The 19,389-nt window shown below is 43.3% G+C and overlaps 1 protein-coding gene across 2 annotated transcripts in view; it reads left to right on the forward strand.

The window, feature by feature from the left end:
- ERG (ETS transcription factor ERG) overlaps nt 1-19,389 on the forward strand; it is a 245,445-nt gene that overhangs the window by 131,343 nt on the left and 94,713 nt on the right. Inside the window, exon 1 of one of the 2 annotated variants that reach the window (XM_083171696.1) lies at nt 5,322-5,505. The exons of the other annotated variant lie outside the window; for it this stretch is intronic. Within the exon in view, the coding sequence (XP_083027822.1) occupies nt 5,488-5,505 (18 nt within the window). The 5' untranslated portion in view covers nt 5,322-5,487. Of the gene's footprint in view, nt 1-5,321; nt 5,506-19,389 lie in introns of those variants that run through there. 2 annotated transcript variants of the gene reach the window in all.

The raw sequence follows: 19,389 nt of genomic DNA on the forward strand, positions 1-19,389 counted from the left end.
CTTCCTGCTTTGCCTCAGTAGCGAGGCGAAGCAGGAGGGGAGAGCGACAAGATCTACTAAGATCTTGCCCGCCGAAGCGGGGAGCACTAACTCCCCCCTCCGGCGATGCCTCCTCCAGCTGACAGCGCATCAGTTAACACTGACGCGCTGTCTGCTTCTCCCTGGCCAGCTGGACTGCGCATGCGCGGGATCTCGCTACTCACGCGAGATCCCCAGCGCATCTCAGAGCCAGCAGCAGGGACAGCACTGTCCCTGCTGTGGGCATAGGGCCTCGCCGACTGCAGCTGTCGAAGTCGATGCTGACCGTTCATAAATCAGGCAGGAGGCAGGCGCGCAGCACGAAATATCGCAGCTACGCTATGCCTCCTGCCCCATAGCGCCGCTCGCAGGTGTCATAGATCAGAGGAAGCGCTATCCCCTGCCACAACACACGGGGATAGCGCATATTCCCCTGATCGACCATTAATAAATCTACCCCTTAGTTACCATACCTTTAGCAGGGAAGGGGCACGGCCACACAGCCACATGCTGTTCACTGCTGCACAAACATGGCAGTGCTGGCTCCTCACACAGGTACGGAGATGTCATTCTCATCGCATGGTGGGGGCTCCTGGCTGGCCTGCTGCCCACCACAGTGCCTGTTTGAATGTTTATGGGTAGCGAGTGGAGGCTCCGGCCACTGGGCTGTCATGGCACGGCCAGATCAACCGCCGTAGTGGTTCCCGGTAGCACGCTGTGTAATGAAGGGGGGGCAGGGTGCTGGCGACTGCGAAGGCTGCGGGGATAGAGAGGCCAGGCCCTACCCTCTGTCAGAGAGGCCCGGGACAGCTGTCCCCATAGCACCCCCCTGATGGTGGCCCTGCTAACCCTAACCCTCCATCTAGTGTGGCCACATACTATGGGGGCATGGCTAGCACTTCTGAAATTATAGTCTTGAGTTGCGGGATATCAGTGAGTAGCAGCATACCCCAACATGCCCAGAAATTAGGGCAGAAGTACTGTGTGTTAGGCTGTAGGACAATACATAAAGGTGCCCACACACTAGAACGATTTTTGGGCCGATTGGCCGATTTTCGATAAATCGGCCGATATATCGGCCGATATTTACCGATAATCGGTCGAAAATCGGCCGATGCTCGCTCCCGTGGATCTTTTGCTAAATCTTCTGATCTTACGTACTGCACAAAAGATCAGAAGATTTAACAAAAGATCCATAGGAACGCACACGGGATCTTAAGAAAAATCTTTGGTAAAGATGTGCACTTGCCTGAAATCTTTTGTCCAGATCGGACAAAAGATTTGAAGGCTAATTTATGCGCACATCTTATGATCGCAGATCTATCTAGTGTGTGGGCACCTTTAGAATCACGTTTGTCCCACCTAAATCTGGACAGATGGCAAGGTACCATTTTGGAAACCTTCCAGGGGAAATCCATTCAACTGTAAAATGGAGCATTTTCAAAAATAGAGGGGGATTTTATCCTGAACTCTTTCCGATTGTAACTTTATCCACATAAAACTAGAATGCTGTCTATTGCTATTGGCGTTGGGGAAAGCTATAGGCTGGTCTGTCGGCTTTTGTTTACTTGAAGTTCCTGCTATTAACATATATTGGGAAATGAAGGGTAAATATGAGCACTTAAGTGTACAGGAGAATGAGCAGGTATATAATGCATTTTCACACCCCTCATTTATGAGGGGTCTATTGCCTGTCTATTGCCAGTCACTGCAGCATTGCCGACAGGAGTGCCGATTCCGCTGCTGCAGCAGTCAGAAGGTAGACAACAAGCAAAAAATATAAACAACTGTCGTAAATCTGAATGGGGAACATGGCAGTTGCTTGGTTCCTAATCTAGTGCTATCGGACTTACTGGTTCTCCTGTGCTGACAAGGGACCTCAACACTTCCGATCTGCATTGGTTCCGGTTCCACAAAATCTGCATTATTCCCTAAATTATACGACACAGAAGTAGAATGTTGAGACCTTTGCTTCCCCTTCCAACCCCTGTGGAAGGTCCGTTCTGGCTAACTGCCCTAAGCCGGGCTGATTTAGAATCGCATGGCGCTGCGACCACTTCCATTATCGAAACTTACACCTGCTCCATACTAGGTGCAGACTATGGACCCCAATTTAAGTGGTTATGGGATCTATTTACTAAGCTTCGGAGAGAGATAAAGTGGATGGAGATAAAATACCAACCAATCGGCTCCTAACTGTACATTTTTTTAAAGACATCCTGTAACATGACAGGAACTGATTGGCTGGTACTTTTTCTCTGTCCACATTATCTCTATTCCTAAGAAAATAGACCTCTCTGAGTGACACTTCCATAAGGCGGGACATCTCTATATGTCTGAGTAGCAATCTCTCAGGCACCGCCCATTTCCAATAGATGTCTGATACGGTGCCTGTAATGGAGCACGATATTGGGAACATGTGCTGGGCGATTTATTATTGACGTAGATATATGCTCAGTCTAAACACATTGTTCATTTGTGTAAATATCTGTATTTCGCCCCCACGCCCAGACTGAGACCCCCTTTATATCTTCACCCAGACAACATCTAGGGCTGGCTCTACTTTTGGGCAGATGCCTAGGGAGCCGGGATCTGGGGGACACCACAAGTTCTGCCAATCACAAATATAGCGATGCCTTTCAGGAAGACATCCTTGTTGTATTTGATGGAGGTGACGGCTGTGGAACCTCTAGAGTGCCACCTCCACACGTTCATCTGAAGGGCTGGAAAGTGAGTATAGTGGCAGTGTGGTGAAAGGGGGGGGGGTGGCGGTAGGTTGAAGTTTTGCATAGGGTGCCAACAACGCCTCACATAGGCCCTGACCACATTTTTTGGCATTTAGCTGCTGCATTACATTCCAACTGTGCACCTAGATACAATAATCTACAGATATCTCCTCAAACACCTATGCATTCTGCGCCATGTGCTGTGTGACGTCTGTGGTGGCATACACATTCCACCACTAGTAGTGATTCCTGGACTTTCAAGCTTTTTCCTAGATGTAGCATCTTATTCACATACATAGTCACTTCCATTGTCCTAGGCACTTAGTATTTCCACTATACTAGGCACTTAGTGGGAAATGTACTATTTCACACAGGATGTTGCTATGGGCAACCAATCAGAATCTACTTCTTATTTATTTAGCATCTTCTAGAAGATAATAGATAGTATCTTATTCATTGCCCATAGCAACATCCCAATTTCAATAGAATTCCCATCTTAGTAAAGGTTCCCCTTAGTATTTCCAATGTCCTAGGCATTAGTATTTTTATTGTACTAGGCACTTAACATTTAATTTGTCCAAGGCACTTCGTATTTCCATTGTACTAGGCACTTAATATTTCCTTTGTCCAAGGCACTTCATATTTCCATTGTCCTATGCACTTAGTGTTTACATTGTCCTATGCACTTAGTATTTCCATTGTCCCAGACACGTATTATTTCCATTGTCCTAGGCACTTAGGGTGAGATTTAATAGGATGAGAGATTCAGAAAGTGAGAGATTTGGGAAGAAATCTCCAGTTTTTTTGAAGCGGCAATCATTTACACTGCAATATCAAACTGGTTTTGCAGTGTAAATGATGGCCGCTTTAAAAAAAACTGGAGATTTCTTCCCAAATCTCTCACTTTTTGAATCTCTCATCCTATTAAATCTCACCCTTAGTGTTTCCATTGTCCCAGGCCATAAGGGTAAATTGACTAAAGCTTCATAATATTAAAAGACATGATGTTGCCCATAGCAACCAATCAGATTCTGTATATCATATTCTAGGATGCAATAGAGAAACATGGTTGCTATGGGAAACATCACCTCTTTCAATTTTTTAGAAGCTGTAGCAAATTTCCATTGTCTTTGGCACTTACGATATTAGTAGTTTATCTCAAAGACATTGATATTAAGTTGCAGATTTAGCACACTGATGTATGGTGCTGCACACTTATAAGTAGTCTGTATTTTACCTTTTTAGCCATGTTAGCATATACAGTAAGTTGTACACAGCAGCTGCATTCAGTGGCGGAGCCAGTATCCATGGTAATTGTATCCATGGCATTGTAATTGTGTCATTGTGTCACATTACTGATGCGAATAAGAAGCTATTTTGAGAAAAGTCGAGATTTCATAAATTAAATATTTATTAATTTTAAAATATTCAATTTTTTTCAACTTAATAAAATATTAGTTTTAACTAAAAAGCTCTCTGTAGCAATTATTTGGCTGGGGGCATGTAATTAGAGGACACCTGTGCATGTCATAAAAAAAAAAAACATGATTCACTATCGTCTGTTTGATGCATTTTACTGCTAAAAAAATCCTTAAAAAATCCTTTATATTTAATTCAGCATGAGCTAAAATGTAAGTATCAAAAAAAAAAGAGTAAACAAACTTAATTGACATTTTTAATGATTCTTAGTACGGTTATTCCTTTACACTGATTATACACAGTGGAAGAGTGCTGCCACAGAGCTTAGCAGTCAGGGTGATAAACTGTATTAGAAAGATTGGTGTAAAAGTTAATGCTTGGTAACATTTGCCACCCGGGCCTACTTTCTTTCCTGTTGCCCAAAGGCTTGGAAAAGGTCTTCCAAAAATGTATTGCGGCTTTCGTCTTTGCAATATTAAAAATTGTGTCCAAATTGCGGATACTATCTCAGACAATATATAAAAATTGGAAAAGAAAAAAAAAAACATAGCTCCATAGTTAAACAAAGAAAGGTTCATGACCTTACAACACTGTGTCATGTATGTTATTGGCTTTTTTTTAAATCATTTAGCTCAATTTTGTTTTTTTTTATAATTTTTTTTAATGACATGAAGATCTGTGACATCATTTTGAGTTTACACGTGAAATTATCCTTTTTTTTACAAACTGCTGCTCAAGGGCCTATCAGAAAAAGTGCATTTTCTGTAGAAAATTTATGGTACCCATGATCAGTAAATATGACGGGTTAAAAAACTTTGAACATTTGATGAGCAATGTGTACTAAGCATGAAATGGACACAAAAAATGTAGCACTTCTGAAAACAAAACATGTTCCTATCCTCAAGGGAGCGGCTACAATAAGCTGAGGCAAAATTTGGCTGACAATGCCTAGCATCTGTATCCTGCCTGAACTCACATATCACTGTGCATTGCACTCTGTCACACCTTGCCTAAGTAGACATGGGCATATGACATTTACAAAAAAAAAATTATATATATCTCCCAGCACGTATCATCAAGAAAAACATCATTGTTTTCAAGTTCTCTTATCTTGGTGCTCCCAAATATCCTGTTTCTTAGAGTAACACTGGCCAGCACCAATAGGACTCTCTTCCTGCTATAGCCTGACTTCATTTCCCGGAGCTAGCACAATCTCATCCGCTCCAAACAACCCCATCAAAAAGTCTACTTTCTGGTCAGCACGAAGCTACAGTATATTAATTATTTTTCTAATAATTTAGAATTAATAAAACTGATCAGCAGGATGGCAAGTACAATCAAGGTGAGGCATCCCTCTTTTCTGTGGTCTGTCAATAACTTTCTAGAAAAAAGTTTGTTTTATTCTAATATATTTTTTATCAAGAGAGATAACTTTGGGTTGGGCAAGTAACACCCCCACTACCACAATAGCAGGCAACAAGATTTCCTTTGCAACGCTTAGTAAATTTCCTTTTTCCTATTTCAACCATCCGCAAGCCTTAAAACTGTGAATCTCTGCAAAAAAAATTATTTACTGTAATTTTTTATTTCGTGATTCACACTGGGGACCCTCTGCATTTTGTTTGTAATTTGCCATTTTTTTTAATCGATTTTTTTTATTCTGTTTAGTAGAACAATCGGACTGCACTGTTGGGTGTTTTTATAGAAAGATGTGCAGGGAAAATTATTATTTCAAGCCAAAATTATCAGAATATAATTGTTTTCTAGCATCTGTTAAACTACAGACCACAAAGTTTCTTCTGGAAATACAAGGAAATTTTGTCTTTTCAAGTCTATATATTGTATGACTATATTGTATGATATCAGTATAATGTTTTTTATGTATTATGTACTGGTAGGTAAAAAAAAAAACCTCCCTCTTTATACTTTAATCCTCCTTATTTGTGCATATATTATTTACATTTGTATTAACACTGTTATATTTGTATGTTTTAATGTATTTGTTTTTGCATATAATAATTATTATTGAAATGAAAACGAAAAATAATCTCAATTTGGGTTTAAAAGCACTTCCGAATATATTTTTTTATAAGTGAAGAAAGGTTCATTTCAGGGAAGTACAGATAATGGATTAACTAGAATAATGTAGTGTATATTATTTTACAAACAAAATAAGTTTTAAAATTATGGTAAAATTTGTTAAGAAGCATGGCAAATGTATAAAAAAAAACAAATAAAAAAATTGAATTTGCTGTTTTTATAAATGTATTTTTATGCATTTGTATTCCTATTTATATATCATGATAATATTACTGACCAAAGGTATAGTGTTGATAAATTGACTTAAATACTTATGTACCATACCCGTCAGTAATGTATCAGATATTAATATGTAAAGAAAACAGAATATTTATTGTCAATTTAATGGAATAAGAGCTGGACACAGCTGCTGTTTTGTACAGTCAAAATATACTGTACTTTCTGGAACAATGAAGATAGTCAGAGTAATATTTATATCCCTTCTCAATGCCTGGTCTGACTTGATAAGACTTTTTAGAGTTTTGAGTTAAGGGAAGGATGTGGAAAATTATTCAGCTAATGAGGAAAATGTGTAATGCCGGTGTGAAAGGAATGTTAGAGCCATTTTAAAACCACACAGTGTACTGTATATGGATTAGTGGTCAACGAAAATATGCAGTTCAGTTTTGAGAATAATTGACCTCAAAGTTTTACTTTTTTTTTATTCTTAGAAAAAAAAATCTAAAAAATCTAAAAAAATATTTACAGGCATACAGTACATATATAGATATATCGGGCATGTTTAATTATAGACATATTTTATATTATATAATATGCTGACACATTAGTTGTATTTGCAAGGAATCAGTTTTCACCTATAAATATACAGTAGTTAAAAATTATGTGAATACATAATCTAATGTTCATAGACTCTAGATTATGTAAATTATAAAGAGATTGTGAACTGATCCCAGTTGATCTCTTCCCCTTGCTTCAAACTCTTCAAACATGATTTAACCAAGAAGCCAGTTTGGCTATTCGTTCACTAAGGGATTTTGTTTGGATTATCTTGAGCGATGAGATGCATATATTGGGATTGAGTGTCCTTTACCAAGACTTTGGTTAGAATTTAATTTAAAAAAAAAAATGCCTCCACTGATGAAGAAATCAATAAATTCATAAATTAATATTGCCCATGCCTTTGATGGTAGATGAGGATTATATTGCAAATTTTATCTTAAAAAAAAAAAGAACAAAGACTATCACTATGGTTCTTGCAATATATGTTTTATTTCTCAATTTGTACTGAGTAGATATATTGACGATATATGACACATATTTAGTTTTTACTACCATATATCACAGGTGGTGAATGACATGATTTATCTGTAACAACACTGCTGACAAATATAACTTTGTAATATTCCTACAATGCTTATATCCTGATTTAATCGCATATGCAACCTACAATTATTAATTGCTGTTGCGGAATCTTGGTTCCTTTTTATTATGTTATTTTTGTTTAGCTAATGCCAAGAAATTCTATAGTGAAAGAACATTAGTACATGAGGGTATAAAGGTGATTTGGTTTCTATAACATATACTGCTGGTTTCTAGTTTTCATTTATTTATTAATTTAAGGGAAGGAACACTTAAAATTCCTTTGGTCTACCCCTTCCTTGACTGTTTAAAAATGTTGGTCTACCTTCTAGATTTTGTAATTTTACAATATAATGTTTCTGGTGTAACCACTGGGATTACACAAAAAAACATTCAACTGAAACACTTTCTCAGATGGCAAAAAATGTCACTTATAGAGATACTGTATAACAAGTCATTTGACCATATAACACACAAGGCTGTAATCCCAATTATTTTATACAGAGCACGCATCCCAGAGCTGTCTGCAAATAACTGTAATCATTTACTGAACTGATGACATCATAATTTATAGATTATAACAGATGACATAACAAGTCACTGATTAGAACTGATGACATCAGAATGCACTGATTATACAGATATTGTTTGCAGGAGTTCATGCATAAAATAACATCTTGTGCGCATTATATCAGTATTTGTGATGGCTGATGGAACAAGGGTTATAAAGCCAATTAATCCGAAAAATGATTGTTATATACTGTAGATCACTTCATAACACTGGTGTCTACAGGTTTATTCGGAGTACATTATGTCATTGTACATTGTATGTTTAACAGCAACTCTTGTCTATTAAAGTATCTGCCAGCGATTAATACGGATTCGGTATGAAATCCTGACGGTCAAAATACCGACAGCTATTGACCGACGGTCAAAATCCCGACGAGGTCAAAATACCGACATTTAAAATCCCGACATGGTCAAAATCCCAACATGGTCAAAATCCAGACAAGGTCAAAATACCGACATTTAAAATCCCGACAACATGACTTTCTGTCGACAGGTCGCGAGGTCGACATGGTTTTTTTTACAGTTGTTTGACATGAATGTCGACACAGTCGACATGGATACAGTTGGAAGTCACCCGCAGCCCCTCGCATCGCTCGCTTTGCTCGCAATGCTTCGGGCACGGTGCCTCGCTGTGCTCGGCACACTATTTTATTCTCCCACCACGCCGTAGTGGATGGTAGGGCATGAAATCTCACCTGTCGGCACATGGTCAAAAAACATTGAAAAAACCCATGTCGACTTGTCGACGGAAAGTCATGTTGACTTTTTCACCTTTCTACATTCTATATGTCGGCATTTTTGCCTTGTCCCGATTTTAAATGTTGGTATTTTGACCATGTCGGGATTTTGACCATGTCGATAGTTTAAATGTCGGTATTTTGACCATGTCCGGATTTTGACCGTTGGTCAATGGTTGTTGGGATTTTGACCGTCGGGATTTTGACTGCATCCCATTAATACTGCTTATGTGCTGCATAGGAACATTAACTGTGTTATGGTAAACACTGAGGGGTAAATTTACTGTGCTGGGAGTTCTATTGAAGATGGGAGGTTGCCCATAGCAACTAATCAGATTCAATCTATTATATTTTAGAAGTTGCTAAATAAATAAGAAGTCAGTCTAATCTCACTTTTATTTCAGTCGGAGTTCGCCCCCCCCCGCCCCATGTAGGCATCGGGCCAGCATTTACCTTGGGACGCCCATAAAACCGCTGGGCGTACCCCTGCTCTGGGCCGGTGTCTGAAGTACTTCCCCTGTAAGCCCCACCCTCGTAAGCCCCTTTTACATCCTGCAGGTGCCCATGCAGCCTCCCACCGTGACCCCATGCTTCCCGGAGCTGCCTGCCAAAAAATATGCAAGTATGGGGGGTGCCGGACGTGGTCCCAACAGTTATTTACCCGACATCGGGATCCCGACTGTCAAAACTCAGAGAGATGGGTGCCTGAAGGCCACCCGCTATTCTCCTTCGTGGGGGTCCACGACCCCCATAGAGGGAGAATAGAATAGGTGGCGAGGGCAGCGAGCTACCGTGCCCACAGCATGGCGAGTGCAGTGAGCCCGCAAGGGGCTTTGTTGCACTCATCATGCTGTCTGAGTCCGGGCAGTCGGGATCCCGACATCGGGCTCTTGACTGTCGGGATCCTGACTGTCGGTACCCTATACCACACCCAGTATGGGCTGGGGTCATTTGCAGAGGGCCTTAACCAGTGTTGGCAAGCCACAGACCACTCAGGTGTTAACATTTGTGGCCGAATAAGGAGGTAACCCCACCCTAAGTAGTGCCCCTGCCAACTGCCCTCCTGGCCAACTGACAGTTACGGCACTGGTAGTGGATGATAACCTACGCTAGTTTTTTCCTTGATTGATAACCATAGGGCTGATTCTGAGTTGGGAGCAATAAATATTCAGGTAACTTTGTATTTGGAGAAAACCGTATTGCAATACACTTATTGTACATGATTTGCATGCAAGGTAAAGAGTGGCTGCTTTTTCATGTAGCCCACACATGCTGGTCAGTTTATTTTTAACGCCAATTTATATTTGACTTTGGACACACCCCTTCCAAACCTAAATCTCTCTGCCCACGTTACATCTGGCCCACCTGCACCGCAGGCTGGTTTTACCAATTACTTACTGTCTTTTGCTTTGTTCCCAACTCAGAATAACCTGTAATATATTTGTAATTTTACTTTTCCACCCAGTTGACAATCCTTGGTATTTGGGCCGTGGGGCCTTATTCAGGTGTGGTTGGAATGACTATAGCACTAATATGGGGTAATACAGCAGAGTGCGTCACTACTCCTGCATACATTATGTGTCTTAGGACATATTGCGTCATCTGCGACACTATCTGCCAGCTGCGTCATCCATAAGGTCATGCAAGCCGACCACTGTATCTGCTACAAATAGGCCAGGAAGTCTCTGTCCTCTGAAGGAGAACCTGGCCTTGTCCCCCCCCAACAGCAGCGATGAATGACCTCCGGTATTGGAAGCGGCGTCCCAATAAAAGGCTGAGCGTTCCACCTGGGAACGCAGGTGGGTCGATGCCTGCTCGCCGTGGGCGACTGATGTCACATCTTTTCGTCCATCTCCGTCGTTAATAAAAGTCCGTTCAGACTGACTCTTACTTCCGAAGGGGAGAAAAATAATTTCTTTCCCCTTCGGCCGCATTCGAGGTGATCTGTTCTCATACGAGTTTCTTTAGGCGCTTGGCGGGGCGGCGCGTACCTGTAATAGGCTGCGAGTACCTGTAATAGGCCCGCAGCCTAGCCTAGCGAAAAGGTGTAAATCAGTCCCTATATTTTTTCTGCTTCTTCCAACAGGAATATGTATTGCATGCGCAGACAATACAGAGATATAATCTAGACCGCTATAACCCAGGGTCCTAGAGAATCTTGTATTTGCCGAACTCGGTACATGAAAACACCCTGTACCTTCCTTCTCTATTAAATGACACAGGAATGTAATACCCCTCATTTACTATTGTTATACTGGCGGTAAGATACCCAGCGCGCGTTCCGTAATTCTATTGTTGTAACAATTAAAGGATATTTTCGTTGTTGAACGTTACATACCTCATATATAAAGCACGGAATGAAGATTCTCTCCCACCTTCAGATAACTTTAATTTCTAGCTTCTACCTTTCTCCCCACTCTGCTTTATATTTCTACCCCGGGCTTTGCTTTCCAGCGTATCCGGTCCTTGGATCCACAATCATGTGGTTGACCACTCTTGGCCGAACGTGTCTAGTTAAACGCCTAAAGATAATCAATAGCATCTAGATCCACAGTAATGAAAGATGGACGCAAGTGTTAGGTCAACAGGAACGTGATCAACAGTCACAATGTCAACACAAGTTTTTCATGTTTTATAATGTTTTTTTGCTTTAGACCGACTTGGTTCATACTTTACCATCCACGTGGGCATAGCGTAGATCATAATAGTGTGCCGATGTTACAGTTATACGGTGTCCATGTCAACCTATGTCAACATAGACACCAAAAATGTTAAAAAGTCATGTTGACTTAGTAATTGTCAATAACGTTCCTGTCTACCTAAATCTTTTGTTACTGTCGACCAAGAGTGGTCACTCACGTGAATTGTCAATCTTTACGCCGTCGATCCGCTATTTTAGAACCACTTTCCAGCCATTGCTCTATATCAGTGGTTTTCAACCACTGTGCCGTGGCACACTAGCGTGCCTTAAGCTGTTCTCAAATGTGCCCCCAGATGTAGAGATGCCCAAACCAGTTCAACTGTTATTTACTGGTCTCTTCTTTTCATGTAAAGGGCCAATGTATTTTATTTTTTGTTACCTGTATATGGGGCCATTACTGTAGGTTTGTTGTTTTTCCCTGTGGGAACCAATGTGTTTCGCCCTGTGGGGATCTCATGGTGTGCCTTGGCAATTTAATTTTTTTTAAAGTGCCGCAAGGTAAAAAGGTTGAAAATCACTGCTCTATATGATCCGGCAGAGTTATGTATCCTGGGATATTGCTGTGTTCACTAGGTACATTGTGTTCCGACACCAGCACTGTCGTATCCAAGGGCAACTAAAATAAACAACTTGCCTGATGATAAAAGGAAATACTAAAAGACTGCAGAATGCATATAGTTGTGGGAAGGTGCTCACAGGTCATTACTTTAAAGCCATTAAGCTCTAAATCTTCTGTAATGATGGGATACGGTCACTAGGTCGACTCAATTAAGGTCGATGTACATTGTGTCAACACCTGAAGGTCGACATGGCTTAGAACGCCTCTTGAAAAAGGGAGAGGTGGCATTGTCGACAGGGTTGAAAGGTCGAAACAAGCATTAGGTTGACAATGGGAAGGTTGACAGTGAAAAGGTCGACATGAGGTTTTCCAATTTTTTGAGACAAAATGTGCCGACAGGCGGTATTTCATACCCTACCATCCACTACGGCGTGGTGGGAGAATAAATAGAGAATTCCGAGCGCAGCGAGGCACCGCGCCCGAAGCATAGCTTAGACGTGTCCATGTCGACTATGTTGACATTTGGGACAAAAAAGTGAAAAAAATATTTAGACTATTGACCTTCCCATTGTTGACCTAATGCTTGTGTTGACCTTCTGACTCTGTCAACCTTAAGGTGCCCATACACTAGTAAGATTTATCTGCAGATCTGGCTGGTTGGAACAAAAACATGGTTATGGATGAGTGACAGTTTGGCAGTTTTCCAGCATTTCCAAGCAAATGGTCAACTGTCATCTGCTCTCATCCATAACCATGTTTTTGTTCCAACCAGACAGATCTGCAGATAAATCTGCGGGTGTATGGCCACCTTCAGCTATGTTGACCTATTTCAGGTGTCGACCTAATTAAGCCATGTCGACCTTCAGTGTCTGACACAATGTATTTCGACCTTAAGTGAGTTGACGCTATAACCCATGCCTGTATGAACAATGAGCTGGATGTGTCGACCAGTGGAAAAGTTGCCCAGAGCATCCAATCAGAATCCACCTATTATTTTATAGAATGTATTTGATGCATGCTTCCTCAAAGCTGATTGGTTGCTATAGTCAACTTCTCCACTGATACATCATCCCCCAATGTTACAAGGAAGAGTAAAGTGCTGTAACCCCTAGCAACCATTTAGAGATGACCTTTTATTTATTGCAATATATTCTGTGTTATTCATTATTGGTGTTATTCCCGCCGGTGATTCCGCCACTTTGTGCTCTGCAGCAGAACCTATTGCGCAGCACGAGCGGCCTTGTCCTCTGCTGAGCAGATGTTGCCCTTACAAAGTGCGAAGTCGTGTGTCACGGTGGCGTTTGCAGTTTGTGGTCATTACGCAGCTCTGTAATATTTCCTCGCTGTGACTGAGGACAATTATGGTGAGCGCTGTAACTGACACACGCGGGGCCCAAACCGCAGGCAAGACAGAATGTAAGGAGCAGCTGGAAGGCAGCCTAGAGTGCAACCGCTTGACACGTTTAACCCATTGCAACAACACAGATGACAGAAGCGACGCACTGTGCTACACAATGTGCTGTACGTACAAGATCACTGCATGTATTATACACACCACACTCTGACCTTATGGGGATCTGGCAATTACCATTATACTAAGGTTACAGAGCAAGTCTGCAGACTGATTACCGATTGTAGTTCACGTGTATGGTAAATTATGAAGTGTCGAAATTAAAAAAAAAGTGTGTCAACCATATGTGTGTCGACCATACTCTATGTGCGTCATATTTATTTAAGAGATTTGGATGTGGATTATGAGGTCGATAGTCAATATTTCAACCAACAGGCAATGGGGGGAAATTTTCGTATTTGTATTCTTAATACGAATGAATACGACTGCATACCGCTGTTTCAGCTGCATGCAAATTCATATTCCAGAGGGGAATTTACGAAGCAGTGAAATATGACTGCTTTGTATTTTCCAATGGCGTATTCATTCGTATTAGCGACCGTATATACGGCTGCTAATACACATTCATATAGGCAGCCTGCACGGATCAGTCAGAGCCGGTCCTGGTTGTAAAAAATCTGGGAAATATTTGAGTAGGGTTACACTTATTTTTTACAACCAGCACCAGGCCCCAGGGCCGGACCTGGTTCCCAAAATACGAGGGACAAAATGACTAGGGGTCCCCAGTATTTTGAAAACCAGCCAAAGGCCCAACCAGCCAGCAGGGTAATGCCACAGCCGGGGGGGGGGGGGGACTTTTTATGGTTGTGGATTGTTTGGTCTACAACAACTAGGTCGACAAGCATTGGGTCGACACCACTAGGTCGACAGGCAGCAAGGTCGACATGGGTTTAGGTTGACATGGGTCAATGTCACATGGGTCCAGGTCGACAGGTCATTATGTTGACACAAACATTAGGTCGACATGGGCAAGGTCGACAGTCAAAAGGTCGACATGGGGTTTTTTACTGTTTTTTTACCCCGAATGTCGACACAGTCAACATGGACACAGTTTGAAGTGCAACGCATCACCTCGCTTCGCTTGCAATGCTTCGGGCGCGGTGCCTCGCTACGCTCGGGACACTATTTTATCCTCCCACCACGCCCTAGAGGATGGTTGGGCATGAAATACCGCCTGTTGGCACATGTTTTTTTTTTCTTAAGTTAATAGTTACTAATGGACATCGCATCGCATGTACTCCAAAACTGATGCGATGCAATGAAGCACAAACAGTATTGCCTGCAGATACATTTTGTGCTTTACAATATTGTACCCGCAGGGACGCACATCGCATCTCATCTCATCCCCACAGGTACACGGTGCAATTCTATCCAATGTGATGCGTTTTTAAAAGTTCAAAACGCATACAATAAGCGCAGCGCACCTTTGGAATCTGCTGGTTGCTATATCCACCTCACTGTATCTACAGTATGTGCTGTAAGTTCTTTAAGTATTTATACTCTTTGGGGGGAATTCAAGTGTTATTGCCGTCAGATCTCCCGTCAGCAATTGAATAGCTCTGTTGAGCGCGTAGGAGAGACAGCTACAGATTCCCCTCTTTGATGGAAACTTGCAGATTGCATGTTATAGATATATTGCATATCTCGCAATTTTTGTCCCATTGTAATCAGGATCTGTCAAGTCGATGACCTGAGAAGGGGTGGAGCTACAGGTGATGTGGGCATGGCTTCTGTCAGAGGGGGTGTGCAACCAGTGGTGACTCCAGAGGAGGAGGTCAAAATTCAAATAGGGGAGCCCCACCCACTGGCACTGAGTCAGTTTGGAATGGCAGTTGGTGTTGCTTTCCTATTTGAATTTTGAACTGTGCTGCAGCACCCCCCCCCCCCCCTGGAGTCGCCACTGTATGAAACCCCTGTTTTTGACACTGGAGGGGACATTTACTATGGTGTATATTCTACTTCACATGTGATGTTTTTACGGGCAACCAATCAGATCCTGTCTACCATGCTAAATAAATGCTAAATAAATAAGAAGTAGATTGGTTGCCCATAGCAACATCACATGTAAAGTAGAATACACATCTTAGTAAATTTCCCCCTGGGTGTTTTTCACACTGGGTGCATGCCCAGTACACCCCGAGCAGTTGGACAGCTCCCCTCCCCGCACTCCATAGATGCATATTTGCCTACCTCCCAAAATGGCCGGGAGCCTCCTGAAAATCGGGTCCCACTTCCTGCCCCCTGGAAAGCCTCCCGCATGTGCTCGGAGCCCCCACAACCCCCTGGAGCCATTACTGCAAATGCCGGAATTTGCAGGTCATTGGGGAGGGGGAAGGACTAAAATTACACAAATTGTGTAATTTGACATAATTTAAGCCGGGCCCCTGTCCATGTACCCGTGAACCACAGAGTCTGTGTGGGGGTGGTAACGTCATCCTCCTCCTGCCCCCTTGATGTGTGGTATCTGGACTCCTCTCCAGGGATCTCTCCTATGTCAATGGGGGTGTGACCTAGTGGCGATGCTGCATCCACAGGCCACGCCCCCACTTCTATGGGGTATGGCCAGCACTGTGTAAGGTGCTGGCTATGCCCCCAGCCTCTCTGAATAGAAGTGCACAGCGTCTATTCCCCTCTGGCAGCAGCAGGCAGGGGGGAGTCCCAACTACCCCCCACTTCCCCTCTGGAAGCAGCAGGCAGAGGGGGAGTCCCAACTGCGGGACACTGGTTGCCCTGGATGGGATGGATGACCATCCCCAAAAAATGGGTTGCGGGGTATGTAATCGGGACTGTTGGGACACATGGATATTGTAAACAATATAAACATTACTACTTCTCATGACTTCACTTGGGCATTGTACAGGAGCACTTCAGTACTGAAAGCTTTGGGACGAGTTTGCAAGCGTGATCCCACCAAATTGCCACCGCAGCATAAACCCCAGTGATAAAATGTCTGTAGACAGACACTTCCTCTGTCAGTTTCCCATGCAGATAACTGGCCAAACCAAGGAGGACCAATAAAGGAAGTGTTTGCAGCTTCCTGCCTAGTTCTGTTCATGTGATAAAGGTAACGCGTTCTAGATCACATACAGCACCCATAAGTGGGTACATGGTTAGCGAATCGTTACGGGGAGGTGGCCGCAGAAACACAGATAGTTCATAAGAAATGCAAATATTGATCGGTGTAGAGAAGCATACTGTATACTATTGTGAATTATTATTTAGTGCATTCACTTAGTATTAAGGTAAAATATCATTTATGCGGGCCAAACATCAGTGCCAAGATGCCACAACGCCGATGCGCGGACATTATCAGCGATCCGTCAGGCAAGGGATAATTCTCACTGATCAAGATGATTTGTAGGGTGAATCGGGTGTTCCCTAACTACAGTATTCCCCATCTGCACCCAGGAAGAGATTAACAATGGGGCGGATGGAGCTGTAGCTCCAGAGCTCAACATAAAAATAGGCCCATCCCCATGACAGCATGATGGCCACCGGACAGACACCAGTTGGTCACATGGTTGGCCTCAAATCAGAAGTATTAAAAGTACATTCCTATTTTATACAATTATGCCATTTCTGTACTGTTATATATTTGGGAACTATTGCGGTGTATAGTGTATGGGTCCTACATGCCTACATCAGGGCCGTAACTGGGGGGGGGGGGGGGCTGGGGGGTCACGCGCACCGGGTGTTGGATGGGGGGGGGGCGCTGTGAGGTCCGGGGACAGCCAGCGGAGGTCCGGGAACAGGCAACGGGGTTCCGGGGACTGGTGTAGCCGCTGTAGCGGCAGGTTACTTTCACTCTGTTCGCAGATTGGCTGAATTCAGCCAATAAGCGACCGGCAAGTCTTTTCAAAGTCACCAGCGCTTCCCGCCGCCAGGCAAATAGCGCTAGTAGGAGACGAACGGAGTGAAAGTAACCTGCCGCTATAGCGGCTACATCAGTGCCCGGAACCCCGCTGCCTGTCCCCGGACCCCCGCTGGCTGCACACAGGTATGTATGTTGTCAAGGGGGGGGGGGGGGTGTCTCCGGCGCCAGGGGAAAGGCGGTCATTTGGTCCCCCCCCCCCGTCAGGGAAAGGGGGGATGGCACTGAATGACTGCCTTGCCCCGGGCGCCGGAAACCCTAGTTTCGGCCCTGCCTACATGGCACTGGCCTCACCTCCTCCATGAATCATAATAGGCCCTTGAACATTTCCAGCTCTAGGCCCGTGAGGTCCATAATCTGGCTCTGCATGCACCCAATGCAGACAGCAGAGGAATTATTCTCACCCAGACTTCCCTAGTCGCCTACCTTTGATTGTGACTCTCCATGAAAAGCCCAAATACCACACGTTGGGGGGCAGGGATGAGGATGACGTGAAATGATACGATTTGTGTCATTTTAGTCCCGCCCCCTCCCCAAAGAGCTACGCTTTCCAGCATTTGAATTAGCAGCTCCGGGCACATGTGGGAGGCTTGCCCACCTTCCCGGGGGGCCAGGAGGAGGATGCAATTTTTGGGAGCCTCCCGGCCATTTCAGGAGATTAGGGAAGCATGCTCTATTCTCAGTGATACATTTACTAAGATTTGTGCGTAAACCAAGGTCCGTGTTTTTCAAGATCAACCACTCAAATTTACTAAATACTGAGCAGCAGGTGACAGGGAGGACTCCCAACAACTAACCATAAGTTATTATTTCATGCATGTATATTGTACTTAGGCCCTTATGCTGGTTCACTCGCAAAGGCATATTCCTTCTCAAATGGACAAAACCATGTGCACTGCAGGTGGGGCAGATGTAACATGTGCAGAGAGAATTAGATTTGGGTGAGTTATTTTGTTTCTGTGCAAGGAAATTACTGACTGCTTTATTTTTACACTGCAATACAGATATATCTATGAAGTAAAACCCAAATCTAATTCTCTCTGCACATGTTACATCTGCCCCACCTGCAGTGCAGCATGGTTTTGTCCATTTGAGAAGGAATTTGCTTTTGTGAGTGAACCAGAATAAAGACCTTGGCACATTTGCATTTATTATATGAATGGGAGTTTTATTTTTGTAATAGATACTCTAGCGGCCTCTAGTGGTTTTAGCCAATTTGGACAATTGATACAGTTGCTTGATATAAATATGTTGTAATTTAGCTAAACACATTATACATTTGTACGAACATTACAAAATATATATATTTCCAGAATGCGATTATGTTGTATTTAATTTTAGTTGTGGCATGTTTTCCTTTAAAATGGAGAATAGTGAGAGACAAGCATAACTGTCATTATCCCATACTTGCCAAAGTTTTTTGTCTCCTTTCCGGGAGAAGCCCGATGAGGAGACCCAACAGCAGCATGTCAGGGGGCACGGCGGGCAGACGCCATCAAGCCCCGCCCCCATGGCAGTCAAATGACGTAATTTGCGGGTCCACGAATTGGGGTAGGGGCTAAAATGATGCGAAATTACGTGATACGCGTCATTTTAACCCCACCCCTTGCCGCGGACCCACGAAAACCTGTAATTTTATGCAGTATTGAAGGCGGCTGCCTAGAAAATGAGGGAGGATTGCCCACCTTCCTGGGGGGTCGGGAGACGGACACGATTTTGCCCGGGAGGGTAGGCAAGCCTGCATTATCCTCATTTGTTTTCTGAGATTCAGGTGTAAATTTACTAAAGCAGTCCTTCCGTCTGCAGGGTGGAGGAGGAGGTGCCGGTGTGAGGGGAGGAGGAGGCGCCCAGGGAGGTGATGGAGACCTTCCGCACACCACATTACATGTATTGCGGGGGCCTCCGTCGCCACATTGCGATGCTAGCCGCATATGTAAATACATATGCGCTAGCATCGCTGTGGTCCGGCGGCGAGGGG

Source organism: Crinia signifera, chromosome 2 (assembly GCF_055691185.1).
Source record: "Crinia signifera chromosome 2, ASM5569118v1, whole genome shotgun sequence".
Taxonomy (NCBI): domain Eukaryota; kingdom Metazoa; phylum Chordata; class Amphibia; order Anura; family Myobatrachidae; genus Crinia; species Crinia signifera.